The sequence below is a fragment of the Opisthocomus hoazin genome, chromosome 13, assembly GCF_030867145.1.
Source record: "Opisthocomus hoazin isolate bOpiHoa1 chromosome 13, bOpiHoa1.hap1, whole genome shotgun sequence".
Taxonomy (NCBI): Eukaryota; Metazoa; Chordata; class Aves; order Opisthocomiformes; family Opisthocomidae; genus Opisthocomus; species Opisthocomus hoazin.
Window position 1 is genome coordinate 14,361,538 of NC_134426.1, and position 15,633 is coordinate 14,377,170.

The 15,633-nt window shown below is 39.5% G+C and overlaps 1 protein-coding gene across 7 annotated transcripts in view; it reads left to right on the forward strand.

The window, feature by feature from the left end:
- The window catches only part of CABIN1 (calcineurin binding protein 1), a 122,286-nt gene that overhangs the window by 91,172 nt on the left and 15,481 nt on the right, over positions 1-15,633 (forward strand). For all 7 annotated transcript variants that reach the window (XM_075435086.1, XM_075435091.1, XM_075435089.1 and 4 more), the window contains 3 exons: positions 1,090-1,731; positions 2,193-2,267; positions 15,305-15,596. In XM_075435086.1, coding sequence (XP_075291201.1) covers positions 1,090-1,731; positions 2,193-2,267; positions 15,305-15,596 — 1,009 coding nt within the window. The remainder of the gene's footprint in view (positions 1-1,089; positions 1,732-2,192; positions 2,268-15,304; positions 15,597-15,633) is intronic.

Consider the following 15,633-nt stretch of genomic DNA (forward strand, 5'->3'; position numbering starts at 1 on the left):
CTTTTGTTTATATGCAACTACACAAGAAATCTTTCTTATAGCATTGTTGGTTTTAGTCTTTGAAATCCAGTAACAAATACAATTGTTGAGAATGGATTGCAGTAAGTTTGGTTTGACTGTCCCTTAAATTTCAAATGATGGTAGTTACATGGAGTACAAGAACAGCTACATTTTCAGGTGAGGTCTATTAGAAATTTCCTTTTAAAATGAACTAAGATTCCTCTTGCAAAACAAAACCAGTAAACTAGATATTACATGCCTATCCATTTTTCACTGCTAGTCCTTGACAGCACCACACCTGTTACTACGTTTAATTGTAATTTAGATTTAATTTTAAGAAGTTATATAGAGACTAATTGATTTCCAGGTTAAGATAACTAGAAATCGGAAGTTTATTTGGTAAGCCCATTCAAGGAAGAACTTCTTCCTAAGGGTTTTTCAAGTTAACAGAGTTTAGGTTTCACAAATTAAATGACAGCATCCTTAAGAACACCGAAACTTTGTATATGAAATAGTTTGTTCATAAATCTGGATGGAAGAATTGTATCATTAGCAATTTTTGAAAGAACAGGACCATCACCAAAGTAAAGGTACAAAAATTAAAACACTGTAGCAGAGTTTAGCATGCTTCTTGATATACTAACAAGAAAGTTATGTGAGAGCAACCAAAGGGGAGACTCTTGAATTTGAGGTTGATGTGCAGCTGCCAGAAGAAACAGGTTCAGTTTTGATTTCAATACACTGAAAGAAAATTTTGCACTGTTAAAACGTCGTATTTTGTTTAGTTGGATCCCATAGTACAGACTGAAGTAGTAGGGGAGGGAAAAAACATTGCAGCTTTGGTTCAGCCTGTGCTGTTGTTTTCTCGGTGGTATTTTCACTGATTAAAATACTTTTACTGTAAGAGTTGTGGCTTGGATTAATTAATATATCAGGAACAAACAAGACTGAACACAGAATAAATGTATTTTCTTCAGAAGAGGCAGTAATGTAAAGGTACTCATTGTCAATATTCATGGTAATCATAGCTGTGCTCAGATGCTTTCTGATTTCAATAAGAACAAAGGCGAATGACTTCTTTTTGTTAAGGTCTCAGAAGATCAGAGTTCCAAGTCTTCTAACATTGCTTCGGGAAGAATGACAACAGACGTCTCTAATAAAACCAGCGCTGAAGAGGGGAAAGATGTCCTTCCCAAAAAGCCCGTTTTATCAGATGGAGTAGCACATAGTACTGAAAATGGAGTAAAGGAGGTGACCCAGGAACAAATTCCCAATGCTATGGACGTATTGGAACAAGAGGACAAGAATGACAGGGAAATTAAAGAGCTCCATGGGCCTGGTTCAGTTGAGCCTATGGATCTTGATGGATATTCTAATGACCCTGAAAAAAATGATTTTTCGTGTAAACGTAGTGAGCCAGACCTTCTTCAGTCTGGCAGGAACTCAAAGGAGAGAGCTCCAGAGAGCCGGACTCCAGAACTTTCTTTGGAAGAGCTAAGTATCAGCTCAAAACATCAGCAGCAGGCAGCTAAAGGAATAGCTCAAGCAGTACCTACAGAAGAACCTGTCCAGAGAACCAGCAGGAAGAGGAAATTACTCGAGGATGTGGAGTCTGGGAAAACACTTCTGCTTGATGCGTATCGAGTATGGCAGCAAGGTCAGAAAGTTATGGCCTATGACCTGGGTAAAATTGAGAAGATCATGTCTGAAACATACATGCTGATTAAACAGGTAAAGTATTTTATCATTAGTTGTAATTTCTCTGTGTGACCTCAGATATGATTGTAGAATAACAGTAATTGCCAAACCCAGCAGTATAAAATAGGCCCTATATCAGTTCAAAAGTTGGGAAGATAAGTATCTCCCAAAGAACTGCTCTCTTGACAAGACCACTCCTGGGGAGGCACAGGTAGAAAAGTAGGACCCTCCATGTTTTGGAACTAAATGTCTGAAATCAGTTAAGAGCTATAGTACCAATTATGTGGGGTTTGTTCATGCTAAATGTTAGTGTGAATTGAGAGTTGTGTACTGCTGAATGTATACTCCTGAATAACTTAAAATCACTGTTCGGCTGTAGAAGTGTGCTTCTGTCCCTTACTCCCATGCTATATGGCCCCATTTCATCTGAATTTAATTGGATTTATAGATGAGCTAAGTAATTACAACTTCATTAGGTGTGATTCTGTGTTCAGGTGGATGAAGAAGCAGCACTTGAACAGGCAGTCAAGTTTTGCCAGGTGCATATGGGAGCATCAGCACAGAAACAGGTAAGTTCTGTGAAGTCCCTGGCTGCTTGTAACAAGCTTTTGTTAGTTAGTCTGTATGATCAGGTCTGTTGCCGAGTGTTTGCAGCAATTAGAAATATCTACTTTCCTTGTATTGTTGTCATCTAAAATAAGTTGGGCAACATTAGTGTAGGGAGTTCATCCCTTTTGTCAGGGTCATTTGTGTCAGACTCGAAGGACAGTTTACATGCCCAAAAGCTTTTCGAGAAACCCCAGGCAGTCTTCGAACTGAAACATTTATGGCACACTACAATTTTCTTAACATCCACATAATTCCTCAGCATTTCGTGGATAGTAATGACTTCTCTCTGATCCCTCAGGGCTAACAACCTCATCAGCTCTTTGCTTGCTAACATTACACTCTGCTCCAGAGATACCATATATCTTTTCTCTCAGCTTGCATGGTTGAGAATTTGATTTTAACTCTGTTATATTACTCAGTTTGTTTTTAGCTTGTAGTTTCTGGGTTTATCAAGCAAGCAATTACAGAGCTTTAGAGGAGTGGTCATGTATCAGTCTTTAATGTGAAATCAAAGCCAAGAAGAAAACTGGATAAATGACTTGTTTAGTGGTCATTCATTTTGCCAGCAAGCCATCAGTTGAAAGCACCAAGATATTTTCTACTTCTGTACTTGCTGTAATTTTTTGCCACCAGCACACAATGAAGAGTTACTGAGCAGATTTTGACTAGAAGATAAAATACATTTTGAAGAAAAATTTATGTTCCTAGTTAATAGTCTATGTTTTAGTACTGTTAGTGGCTTTCTGCATGTTTTATGCTATGAAAATGTAGTCTGTGTTACTGATTGCTAGCACTCAGAAAGTAATTAGAATAGTATTTGTCTAAAAATATTTGAAAAAAATCTGTTGGAATGCAGCTTGGAAACCTTCTGTTGTCTTTGTGTGTTTCACAAGTGGTGGTCTGTATCATCCTTAAGTGTGTAAACCAGGAAGCGTCTCTACGGTTTTCTGTACAAGAAAGGTAGATAACTATATGAATATGTTGAATCGTGTTCAGTACCAGTTTAAAGTATAGAGCTCTTTCAGAAATGTCTTGAGCAAACCTGTTTTATGAGCTGCAGAAATTTATCCTGGTTTTCTGCAGTTTGTTGCTTCTGTCCCTGAAGTATCTCTTCTCTTACTTCATCCTCTCATCATCTCCTGTAACTTCATCTTCCTATCACATGTCTTACCCAGTAGAAGTATACCAGGAGTGTGTGCTATGACTGGTCTGGAGATATCCACACATGGCATTGCATCTAGCCAGTTACCAGAAAAAAAGTATTATGGTTGCAGGAAGGAGGAGAATTGCCTGCTTCTCCATCACTTGATTGTTTCTCTTTGCCTAGGCAATAATTTTCATAAAAATGGAAGGACTTTCAAAATTTCTCTGCATCCTCCAAATTTAGATGAGACTTTTCTTCTGTAAAATACACCCAAGTCTGCTTTGCAAAAAACATAAGCTTTTGAGGAGGTACATCTCTGATGTTACCAAGTTAAGTATTGTCTTAGTGTGAAAAGGATTTGAACACCTATCTCACCTGTTTTTCAAAATCAATGCATTTGTTAAACCTCCAGATAATTCTTCTGGTTTCTGAATCAAATCTGGTGTCTGTTGCCAGAACACTGCCTTTGTTGTTCAGATCTTTTCAGCCTAACCTCAAATAATGCACATTGCCTGCTCCTCCCATCAGTGTGTTAACGAAGATGACAAATACTTCTCGGTGCAACGTGTTAGAGGTGCTGGTTAGTAGGTAGAAGAATTTACAAGGTGAACCTTCTGTATTGTGTAGAGTTGAGAGATCTTCATTTTAGGTTTTTTCCGCCTAGTGGAGCGGAAGAAAATTGAGGCTGTCGGTCAGCTCCTGTGAGAAGGTTTAGTGCTGTCTGCTCTGCCACTTCAGGAAAAGCAGATATTTCTGTGACTTTTGTGAAAGGTTCCAGATGGAATTTGCTGATAAGCTTCTTTACAAAGTGACATTACTGTTTGCTTTTTGGATGTATTAATCTTTTTAAAAAACACTGAACAAACTCACATATATCAGCCAAGTTCCACACACGGCTTTCTGGAAGATTCTGGCTATGCGATTGCTATGCCAGTTCTTCCAGCAAAGTCAACAGTTACTCAGGCATGTGGCAAAACATCAGAATGGTGAATAACCTGCACACAGACTAATCTTGAAAGTAGATACAGTAGGTGAGCTAGTATTAAACTGCACTGGAAGTTACGAGATTTCTTGTTAAATTGCTTGAAATAAAACATACCTCTCTTAACACGATGCACGTTGAAGCTTGTAAGCATTCCCTTATAGGAAGTAGTCCCAGCTAATGAGATTATTACATACTGCAGTCTCCTTTTCGTCTGTTTCTAGCAAGATCTTGTAAACTGTGTGAAGCTGCCCCACTGCTAATGTAACACTATGAATTAGCGTGGAGACAGAGGAATAGCCAGTCTTGTAGACATCTGTCTGTTTTCAACAGACTAAATCCTGTTTTATTTAAAATTGGCAAGTATTTGCCTTCTGTAAACAAATGACATCATGTATAGAGCTGCTGCAGCCCAGAGAAGTGCTTTATTATTGGATAGTTTGAATAGGTTTACAGGGCCTCTGGTTCTTCAGTCGCTTCTCCCAAGAAATTGACAGGCAAAAAAATAAAATAAACACAAAACGCACTGTGATGTATGTCTTTCTCTGCTGGCTGCTGTATTTTACAGTTCCAGGTAGTATATGGTTTCTTTATGAACTTGCTGCTAAAATTAGGAATTATGTGAATTTCGGCTTTTCAGCTTTCTTCCAGACCAGTCAGAGTTTTTAACCTAAATATTTAACGACTCCACTGAAATCTCTTTATATACCTCTTCAGGCATAAGCAGGAAACAATACAGCAGTTTGTCAAATTTTGTTTACCAAGTGGGTTGTTACACTTCTGTGATAAGATCTAATCTTTTTAATAGCTTGGCAATACTGTGACCCTTTCATTTGATTTCGTAAGTCCTCTAGTCCCCGTGACTGATGCAGTGTTAACCTGTATTGAGCCAATGAGACTCTAGCATCTTCTACAAAGACAGCTAAGTGCATGTGGAAGTGTCGTAGAAAGGTTGGCCCCCAGCTTTGGAGAAGGCAGAAAAAGATGGTGGTACAAAACCTTGCCACGATAAGTCCCTGCACTGCTGGAGAAGTGTTGAAATTGAAATATTCTCTGTTAAAATATGACACATCAACAAAGAAATTAATGTAGATATTCTGTCATGAGATCTTGCACAGGGTGGTGACATACCTTGCTCGTGCCAGGGGCAGGAGATTGTGTTTCAGAAGGGCGTCCTTTATAAGTGTGGCTGCTGTTCCTAGTTCAGGTGTTCTTAACATCTTTACAGGATGCAACAGTATGCTTGTGCTTAGACTGCATTACCTTTTAACAGAAAGGTGTACCTCGGTACAGGCTTGGATAAAATACTATACCATTAGAGCTCTAGTCTGGTGAAGAACCTTACCAGCTCAACAAAATCAGCTGAGCATCATCTTACCAATTAAACATCTCAAACTTAAATGGATCCAACTCTTACTTTCAGGAGTAATTGATGTTTTCCTGTAGCAAACACAATTTTGCTTTACCAAATCCTGCTAATGGGGGCCTTGAGGTTTTTGATGTCTAATGCAGAAGCAGCTGAAGACCTGAAACAGTCATTCAAGAGGCAACCAGTGAGAGGCTTGTGAGTTTGAAAAAGCTGCTAGTAAATACAACGTAAATTAATCCATGTATATTACCATATTCATGGGGGAGAAGATTTTAACTTTATGAATAATTAGTGCTGTGTTTGTTAGGCTAGGTTCAGTGTTACTGTAATGAGTATTTACTGTTAAACCATAATGACAAAGTAAAATCTGAGCTTGTAACACTATCTAATGTGAAAGTGAAAGGGGGGGGAGGGGAAGGGGAAGGGGATGGATCACTAAAAATGTGCACAGTTTTTTTACTTGTAATAAAAAGGAAAATCCTTTATGGTGTGTGGAAACAGAGTAGCATAATGGACAAGATTCCAGTAATTGATATAAAAATATATTCAATGTTAGTTGCTGGGAGACTTCCTTCAGTATTCCAAAATAAGAATAACAATAATTTTTAAAAGTGAGGTATTCATCAAGTTCAGCACACTTTGGTTCAAAATCTAGAGTGGTGATGTAACATTCTTAAACAACAGCATTAAGATCAGTGTTTATCTTTCTTACCATATGCTCAGAGTTAAGAGGACAAGGGCAATATTGTCTGATCAGTTTTCAGTGTTGCAGAAGATTGCCCAGCAAACACGTTGAAAATAAATGCCATTTTATCTGTTACAACAGCGTAATCATCAGCCCTTTTTTGTTTTTCTAATTGTTACATATTTAACTGCTCTTGTAGAAGTTGCTGAGTTGTTCATGTGGCTAAACTAATATATGCTGAGGATTTAACAAAATGTCTTCTCAAGTATTCACATTTTCTAGTATTGCCTGTTGACCCTTTAGCCTATTGCACTGTTTTTAAAAATAAGATACTAAAGTTCCAGAGACTAATTATGTTCAGACTATGGCAGCTTCCAAAGAAGTGTGTAATGATTAGTAATGACCCATCAGGAGTGGGATTGTGACTCTAAAGACATTTAATTACTTTTGAAGTCATGAAGTGAGTAGTCCTGCAACTGGAAGAGGTGGGAGAGCAGCAGCCCATCTCATCTGATGGGCTTTTTGCAACTGAGGGAAGACAGTGAGTAGTTCTGGGTGAACTTAAGAGTTGTGATGGTGTTGGAATTTTCTGAATTTTTTCGTTGTTGTTTAAAGTAACATCCTCTAGAAGATGTGATGGTGAATCACAGTATAAGAACATAGCACAGTTAAATCAGCACTTTAACGTGAGAACTGCTGCTAGGAGAAGTAAGCCTGCTTCCTTCATGGCTGCTCCTTCCTGTGCCATGTTCTGTGTTCCTCTCTGCTGGCACAGGCATTTGTATGGCCGTGCAGCACACCGGGCTGGAGAGCAGGTGCAACTGACAGTCGTTCCTCCTCTTTTTGTCCTTTTCTGTTTTAAGTTCTCAATTACGAGCAAGATTTTTGATATATATGGGCTGAAATTGCTATCCAGTAGTGGTCATTGTGTCATTAGTAGCTAAGTTACTAAAGTTACACTAGAGATTAATTCACTTTGTAGTCAAGCAGCATTTTGAAGGATGCTTGTTCTTTTCTTTGATTTTTCTCAGTCCGAGAATGTTATCAAAAAGATTTGCGGAGATCCTGAAGGCAGTCAGCTATTGCTCTGAGTTGTAAGATACATTTTTAGTCTGGCCAACTATGATTTTCATGTGAAATTAATGGTCTCTGCAAATGGAATACCAAGGAGGCCTTGCTGAGGGAGAATGAAAGATTAAGAGGCAGACTAGTCTGACCTTGACATAGCATTATACTTAAATGTGTGGTCCTAAGGACCAAGGAGGGGATGTGCTGGCAGCAAGGAGTTGCGAGGCCTCTAGATGGTTAGAGAACTCCTAATAAGCCTTTCCACTGACTGCCTAAAATTGGCCATATTCAATTTTTCATTTTATAGATAATGATGATGTCTGTGATACTGTTAAGGACATGTCGGCATGGTGAAGTTATTGCAGCACAAGCTAGAATGAAGCTTCATAGTGCACAGGACATTCTGTTAATGCATGTGGAGGTACTTCAGTCTAAGAATGCACGTCTTCTCGTTTTCTTGACTTGCAATTTGAAAAGGTATTTTTATTACTGTGGACTTGATATTGAATGCCTTAATACTAAAATTACAGCTTTCACCAGTGTTGAAACTGTCACGACAGGTAGCCTAAAGAGGACCGATAAAACTTTGTGGTTGTGTGTTAGGGTATACTGTGTATCGCCAATCCTGAGAAATGACTTTATGTAAAACAAATAGCTTAAAACATTGCAGACATCAACATTGCACAGAGGGCTGGATTTAACATCTCTAAAGATACAAGAGTGTTGAAAGGCAAAGTTCCAAAATGCCACTGAGTCTCTAGTCCTGTGTTGTGACCCTTGAGAATATGGGACTGTATGTAGAAAGCCCCAGTAATGGGTAGTGTTGTAGCAGCTGAAATTTCTGTTGGCTCCTCGCAGTATTGTATATCATCTAAATGTCATGAGAAGGGACTGTTTCAACATTGCTGAGTTATTTAAGTCTCACTGCTGCCTTAGCCAAGAAATCCTTGCTCTGGGACCAACTCCATCCCTGAAGAGGGAGAGAAAAGATGATTTCAGCCACCCTTTCCTGCTCCAGCTGCCAAACCTCAGGCTCTCCCTGCACCGTTCTGACTGATCAAATCCTCCCTTTCACCCTTGGCTTCAGTCGCCTTTTCCAAAGTAACACATACATGACCACCTTCTCCCGCCGGCTGGTGCCGAATTCCGAGTGCTCTCCTTGTTTCGCTTTCTAAACCTGCAGTCAAAACTCTTCCGCAGCTTTCAGTGTCAGATCTAATTAAACGTGATGCTTCATGAAGAAGCTGCCACTAGAATCAAAACAAGTAAATTTTTTTATAAACACAAAGGCACAATCAGTATGCAAATCAGCCGTGCCTTTCAGGCCTCTGGCGGGCTGCCAGCATGATCCCTGATTTTATAAAGTTTGGCTGCTTCTGTAATGTAAAAGCACTGTTCTACTGCTACTGTTACTGCCCTACTCTAGTTCCAAAGCAGGTAACTGAGGTCTTGTTTAACTCTTCCCCAGGGCTGGCAATGGGTAATCTTAAACCGCAGCCTGAAGAATTTTAGGGGACCACAGGCTTGCTATACTGGGGGTCTGTAGCTCCAACCATGCACAACCTCAGGAGTGCTCAGACTGGCTCTGGAGCATCAGTCTAGTGATGAGCTCTGTGTTGGACCTTGCAGTGAATGTGACGTTTTATTTGGGACAGAAAGGATTGTCTTCCATGAGTGAAGCTAGAGGGCACTTCAGGGGATTTTTCCCTTTCTGCTGTGGAATGCAGTCAGCACTGCAGTGACGTGGTCTTCTAGGCTTTTTTCCTCAAGGAGAAGAGTTGAGAGTGACTTGTTTGAACTGCCTTGAATGTCTAGAGCATTTTATTCTTGAATTCTCACTTTAAAAAAAAAAACAAAAAAAACAAACACAAAACAACAAACCACCAAGCTGTTCTCTTCAAGAAACAGCTAAAAGCCTTCTGTGAAGGCACTTCGCTGGGGGTGGGAGGAAATAAGTAAAATATTAAATAATTAGAAATTAATAATCTCTAGGTCTACCTCATGTGTTTCCCCCCTTTTTTGTTCCACCCACATGCTGCTAATTTTCATCTTTTCTTCCTGAACATCAAGACGTCAGAGGCTGCTTACAGAGAAAGTTGTTTTTCCTGAGTTGACTATATGCTTTATTAATGCAGCAAAGATGACAACAAAGGGGAGGGGGAAGGAGGAGGTGGGGATAGGAGGGACAAAAGGACGAGCTCTTTCATGGTCTCACTCCTACCAAAGGGTGACCATTTTGTTCACTGTTGCATTTGCCAGTTGCCATGGCATCCCCCTCTCACTCTATCCTGGAGGTGTATTCTTGATATAATTAACAGCTCTCCTCCTTCTGTCTCCTGCAGAAAGCAATCATTAAGTGAACATGAAGGAAAGAAAAGTCACTTTTTATCTTTTACAAAGACAAACTATCAATGTTTTTCATCCTACTACCTTATCTCTTGGTCCAATAATGATGTTTTTGTGTATGGAAGCATTGCTGGAATGTGGCTGCCTGTGTAGAGCAGGACATTAAGCCCCTACGTGCATTTGTGTAAATGGAGGATTTTAAGCTGGAGTGCGGTTCAATCATATGTATATAAACCTTCGTTATTTTCTGTTTATAAAGCTGTAATCTTGGGAGATATGACCACCTTCAGAATCTGGATCATGGATATTGGTGCTAGTTCTTGTACCTTGAAGAAGACTTCTGGAGAAGATTTCTTTCAAATATTGCTGCAGAGAGATGGAGAGAAAAAAATATATTCATGTAGGCATAGTTTAATTAAAACACAATACTGAACAGAAGTTGGAATGATAATATTGTGGAACGTGGCTGGCATGTTGTTCAGCCAGTTTGTGTGACAGCTTCCAGGCTTTGCAGTGATGTGCTGGTATTCTTTTTTAAAAAGACGCACCTCTCTTTGTGGGCGGATTCAGAGCACAGGGGTGCTAAGCTCAGACATGGGAATAATTTACAAAATCAACAAGAACATGTTACGTAACAGTTGCAGTGCCAGCATCTTTTGTTAGGAAACTTCTGTTGGGAAGACTGTCACTTTCCCGTTCTATGGAACACTTGGTTGTCACTTTTCCCCACAGCCCCAGAGCAGTGTACCATTCCAGAAGGGGTATCAGGAAGGTTCCTGTAGGATTTCTTTGTTTTTCAAAATGCGTTTTGAAAACAATAATGAAGAAAGTAAAAATAAACCCTTGGTCAGGTTGTCTGGCTTATGATTTTGCAGATAGTCTATGAAGTGAAATTTTCTCATATTTTATCTTAATGCATCATTTCTTTTTGCTGCTACTTTTGTCTCATTACTGAAGTGCCTCACTGCGAAACTGTAGGGAGCTATTTTTTCCACTAACATCTGTCAAAAAATTCTGAACTTTTGTTGCTGCTTTTCTTGGTGGAAGGCTGTTCCAGTGTTGGCCTTCCTGCATTTTTTCTTTTTACTTTTTTTTTAAGCCTGCTTTTAACATGGAAAGGGTTTGTCTGTATCCTCTGTGAAGCTGGGTGATCTCTTGGAGCAGTATGCTGAAGTAGTCACGGTTTTAGCAGATAAGGAGACTGATTTGGACACCTGCATAAGGCAGAAAAGGTCACAGTTCATGCAAACATGCATGCTGATTATTCATTTAAATTTTATATAAAGTAATTTAAAGAAGAGCAGATAAGATAGCAGGTATTTATGGAAGTAATGGACTTTTTTTTCTCACTATCTGTGACATGTTGTTTGGATATTAATAACCCTTAAGTGTTTCTTCCATGCACTTTGACAGCATAGTAGTCAAGACAAAAGTAGTGCTGCACACTCTTCAATGCTTCATTTTGTTTTTAAAGTCCAGATGGAAGTTGAATCTTGACTAGATGAACCTGTAATTACAAGGAAAGGTATGAAGAAGGCAGATAAACGAGTTTTCATCATATTTTATTCATATGCACTTGTTCTGAGTAGCATCGTCATCAATGTAAGAAAAGATTCATTTCCTCTTGGTGGCTAAAGCCACTTTGTAACAAAGCTACCATATTTCAGTTGCAGCACAGTGTGGTGGGTTGGAGAGGGGGAAGGAGAATTTCTGTAGTTTTGACTTTGTGCCACAACAAAGTAAAAACTGAAAAAAATCTCCTAATGAGGAACCACATAAAACACTGGTAAGGGATTATCACGGCTTCTCAGTTTCCTGCTCTGTGTTTGTGGAAAATAACCTTGATTGTGCCTTACTGCTGGTATAGCAGTAGATATAAAGGAACATAAAGTACGTCTGGCAAATCTGAGACTTCCTGTAATGAGTTTTTTCTGGGTTTTTTTCTCAAATGTGGTGTTACAGAATAGTGATTTCCTGGAGGCAGTCACCTGCAGGATGACAAAATGTGGCCCCATAAGCCTTGAGCAGTGTGGTTAGTGACGTTGCCCTGACTTGGGTTTTGTGAATAGCATAGCTTACTTGTCAGAGGTGCTGGAATTCTTGCCCTTACACTAAAACCGAAATATTTTAGAGAAAAGAACATATGCCTCACTCTGGTGCTCCGTTTAGCTTGCTGCTTACAGCTTCTGGGTTTTCTTTAGTTTCTGGGTCTAGTAAAACATATGAAGTGGGTTTAAATCCCTTTTGTTAGGGCTGTGTGAGTGGCAAAATACACAGTAGTCAACAGTGGGAGTTTTTTAGTGCTTTGACTCTTATTTTAAATGTAGCTTTCTCCTTTTTCTTCTACCCCCTCCCTCTTTTGAGAAAAAGTCATTGAGAGGTTTTTTTTCTCCTTTCAAGGTCTCTGTTTCCTTGGGTTGAAAAGAACCTGTCTATTTGTAGAAACCTTAGGCAACTCTTCAGCACGTCACATTTGGAAGGTTCCCTTTAAAGCCATAAATACGAAAATCTTCTTTGGTTGCCATCCTTTGATATAAGGCTGCAATTTTTGACTACACAGTAGAATCTTTAGTTACGGTTTTACTGAGACAGAAACATTGTGTTAGTTTCAGCTTTATTCTTTTGTGCAAATAAAATGTTACTCTCTTTATAAGGCAGGTTGATTCTCTGCAAAAAAAAAAAAAAAATCTTGCCAAACCACAGTTTCACCTGGAGGAACCAACTAAAAATAAAACCGGACTTTTCTTGTCCCTGATACAGCATCTTTACTTTGAGAGAAATGAGATTTGTATTTAGTTCCATCTATGTATACTGTTAAGGGTTGTTTCAGTCTCAGCCTTTTCTCCCTGTGTACTTGATCTACAACTTACAAGAAGGCCTTGCTCTTTTCAGGGTTTGTCACTGCCTCCGTTGCCTGCTTACACGTTGTGGCCAACCACTGGGATTCTACCCGGCAGCCAGTTCCCCGCGGCATTCCTCAGAAACTTGTACTAGGGCGTCATCCTCTCTAATGCCTGGTTTGATGGGACAGAGTGAACCTTTAGTGAGTCGGAGTGGTGCCGCCAACTTGGAGGGCATGGTCCAGTATGCTGGAGAGCAGGGCTGTCCTTCAGAGGAGCTTCAGTAGACTGGAGAATTGCAGTGACAGGAACTACGTGAAAGTTCAGCAAAGAGAGATTCAGAGTCCTGTACCTGGGGCAGAATGACCCATGTTCAACGTAACTGTCTGGGGAACAGCTCTGCCAAAAAAAAATTTGGAACCCTGGACAAGAGGTTGAACACAGGTCAACAGTGTTTGCTTATGGTACTGAAGTCCCAGAGAGCTGGGTTGCTTCGTGCTGGAGAGGACTAATGGAGGGTGGGGGTATGGAATTGCTGTCTTCAGCAGAGAGGAAGGAACCAGATGAGAGGCAGCGTTTAAAGTGGCAGCAAGAGAAATTTGGATGAAGTGATAGGAAAAAATGTTCACTGTGAAGATGATACAGCACTAGAACAGGGGCCCAGAAGTTGTGGAATGTCCATCCTTGGCGATATCTGGACCTGGGCTGGACACAGGCCCTCAGTAAGCTGATTTAACTTTGAAGTCAGCTCCGCTTTGAGCAGGAAGCTGGACTAGAGACCTCCAGAGGTCCCTTCCAGCAGGAATTACTCCATGATGTTGTGCTCCTTCTCTCACTAATAATTTTTCTTCTGAGTACCATCCAAATATTGCTGAATTACTTTCCAAATAGCCTCTTTCTGTCTATGGAAATAGCTGCATTTTTATAGAAATACAGCTTGAGGTGCAGATATATTTTAAACAAATGTGTACCAAACTAGTAGTACTGTCATATATTTCTGCTGAAAAAGTTTTGGATACAATACAAGCACTGAAATTTCAGGTTCTCCATAATGTATTATGCAAGTCAATGAAGTGCATGGGTGTGAAAGGTTTTTGTTCTAAATCACAACTGAAAACATTTCCACTAGTGGTCTCACTTCTGGTTTAAGGCTTTCTTCTGCAGTTTAGTTTCCCTCAGGTTTGTGTGATCCCATTTGCACATCTTGAGACCTTTAGTTTTGGAACTGATGCTTTAAACATCAGAAACTTGCTGCTTTCAGAAGTAAAATAGACCTTTTTTGATCCAGTATGGTAATTGTGAATATAGCTGCTATATTTTATTTTTTTCTGTGCACATAGACTAGCAGGTTTTAATCGTATGCTTTTTAGAGATTGATTAATCAAGTTCAGGAACTTTAAAAATACATTCCACCAATTATTTTTTTAAAAATATGCTTGTGTGCTTTCCACCTTTGAATTTTAAGTATGGAATTTCTCCAGCTGCAACTTACTCTGTTCTCTGAGTGAAACTTTGCTGACTTTTCTGGCATTGTAATGAATCTTTGGTTATCTAGGACATTAGGGCCCAGTTTGATTTTACATCTGACAGCGGAACTCTTTATTTCTATTTCAAACACTCATACACTATCACCATGGTTAAAATGAGTTTTTGTTCATGGTAGAGGTATGAGACAGACAATTAAACAGTTGAGGATTCTGTTCAACCATATCTTTTACGGTCCAATAAGGCTCCATTAAATGAAAACTGTAAAGAGCATGAAATAAATGCATTGTGTGGCCTCACAGGCAAGAATACTTTGTGATTGCTGATAAAAATTATAGAGAAGGTAGTCATTTTATGGGTACTTTTGTTCCTTTCTTTGGTGAATTTATGTCACCCTTCTACCGATACAATTAATGAACCCGTATTAGATTCTTAGCTCTTGCTTTGGAGAAAAGTGTCGCTCTTAGTACCAGTGTTACTTCTGCAAAGGCAACAAATCTTCCAGACCATTGTTCCAAGTTGGACACCAGTGTCACTCAGTTCTGCGGTTATTGAAAATTTATGATTTTGGGTTAGGCTGATCACTTATTTTGCAAGCAAATACATTTTTCTGCTTTCTCCATTTCTTCTCGCATCATTCACTAAGAATAATTTCTTCTAATAATTTGCAAATTCTCTTGAAGCACTGCAGATCTGTGTGTTCAGGTCAAGGGTTTGTCAACGTATTTTTAAGTGAAAGAAACGTGTCTGTTCACAAGAGTTTGTAGTTCATGGTTAACGATGGAGTTCGGCAAAGTACGTTATGTTGTGAGGGATTTGATACATAATGCATTGTAAATGTGAATATGAATAAATGTTCAAATGCTACTTTGATAAATAGATGGTAAAAAACAGCAAAATAATATTTAAAGGAGAAAGATTTCTTTAGTGATTGATGTTTAAATTTGCTTTAGAGAGGGTGTTTTCTGTTTACAAAAAGTTGTACTGCCTGCAGTTGTGACCGAAGCAGGTAGCATATGCATAGTTACTGGCAGGTATTTTCTCACTGTCTCTGCCTGTCCTTTTTTGTTTTATGTAGTCCATGGGAGAAACACCCACAACCCCAAAACATACAAAGGACAACAGAGAGAGCTTCTTCCCAGTAATACCAGCAGCGCTGCATCCTACCCCAGTGAATCCAGACCCTGTGACTCCTGAAAATCTCCTGAGACTGAATGATCTGCAGTCCAAATCCAAACCAGCCTCTTCCTCTTCATCCTCCTCCTCCTCAGCATCTTCGGTACCTCCATCCCAGGAGTCACACAGGGACACGGAGCATCTCCAGAGTCAAAATGCAGAGACTGCTCCTAGCATGAGTGATCTTGCACGTGGTAAGTCTCCGGGAGACAGACTGTTTTGGCCCTCTAA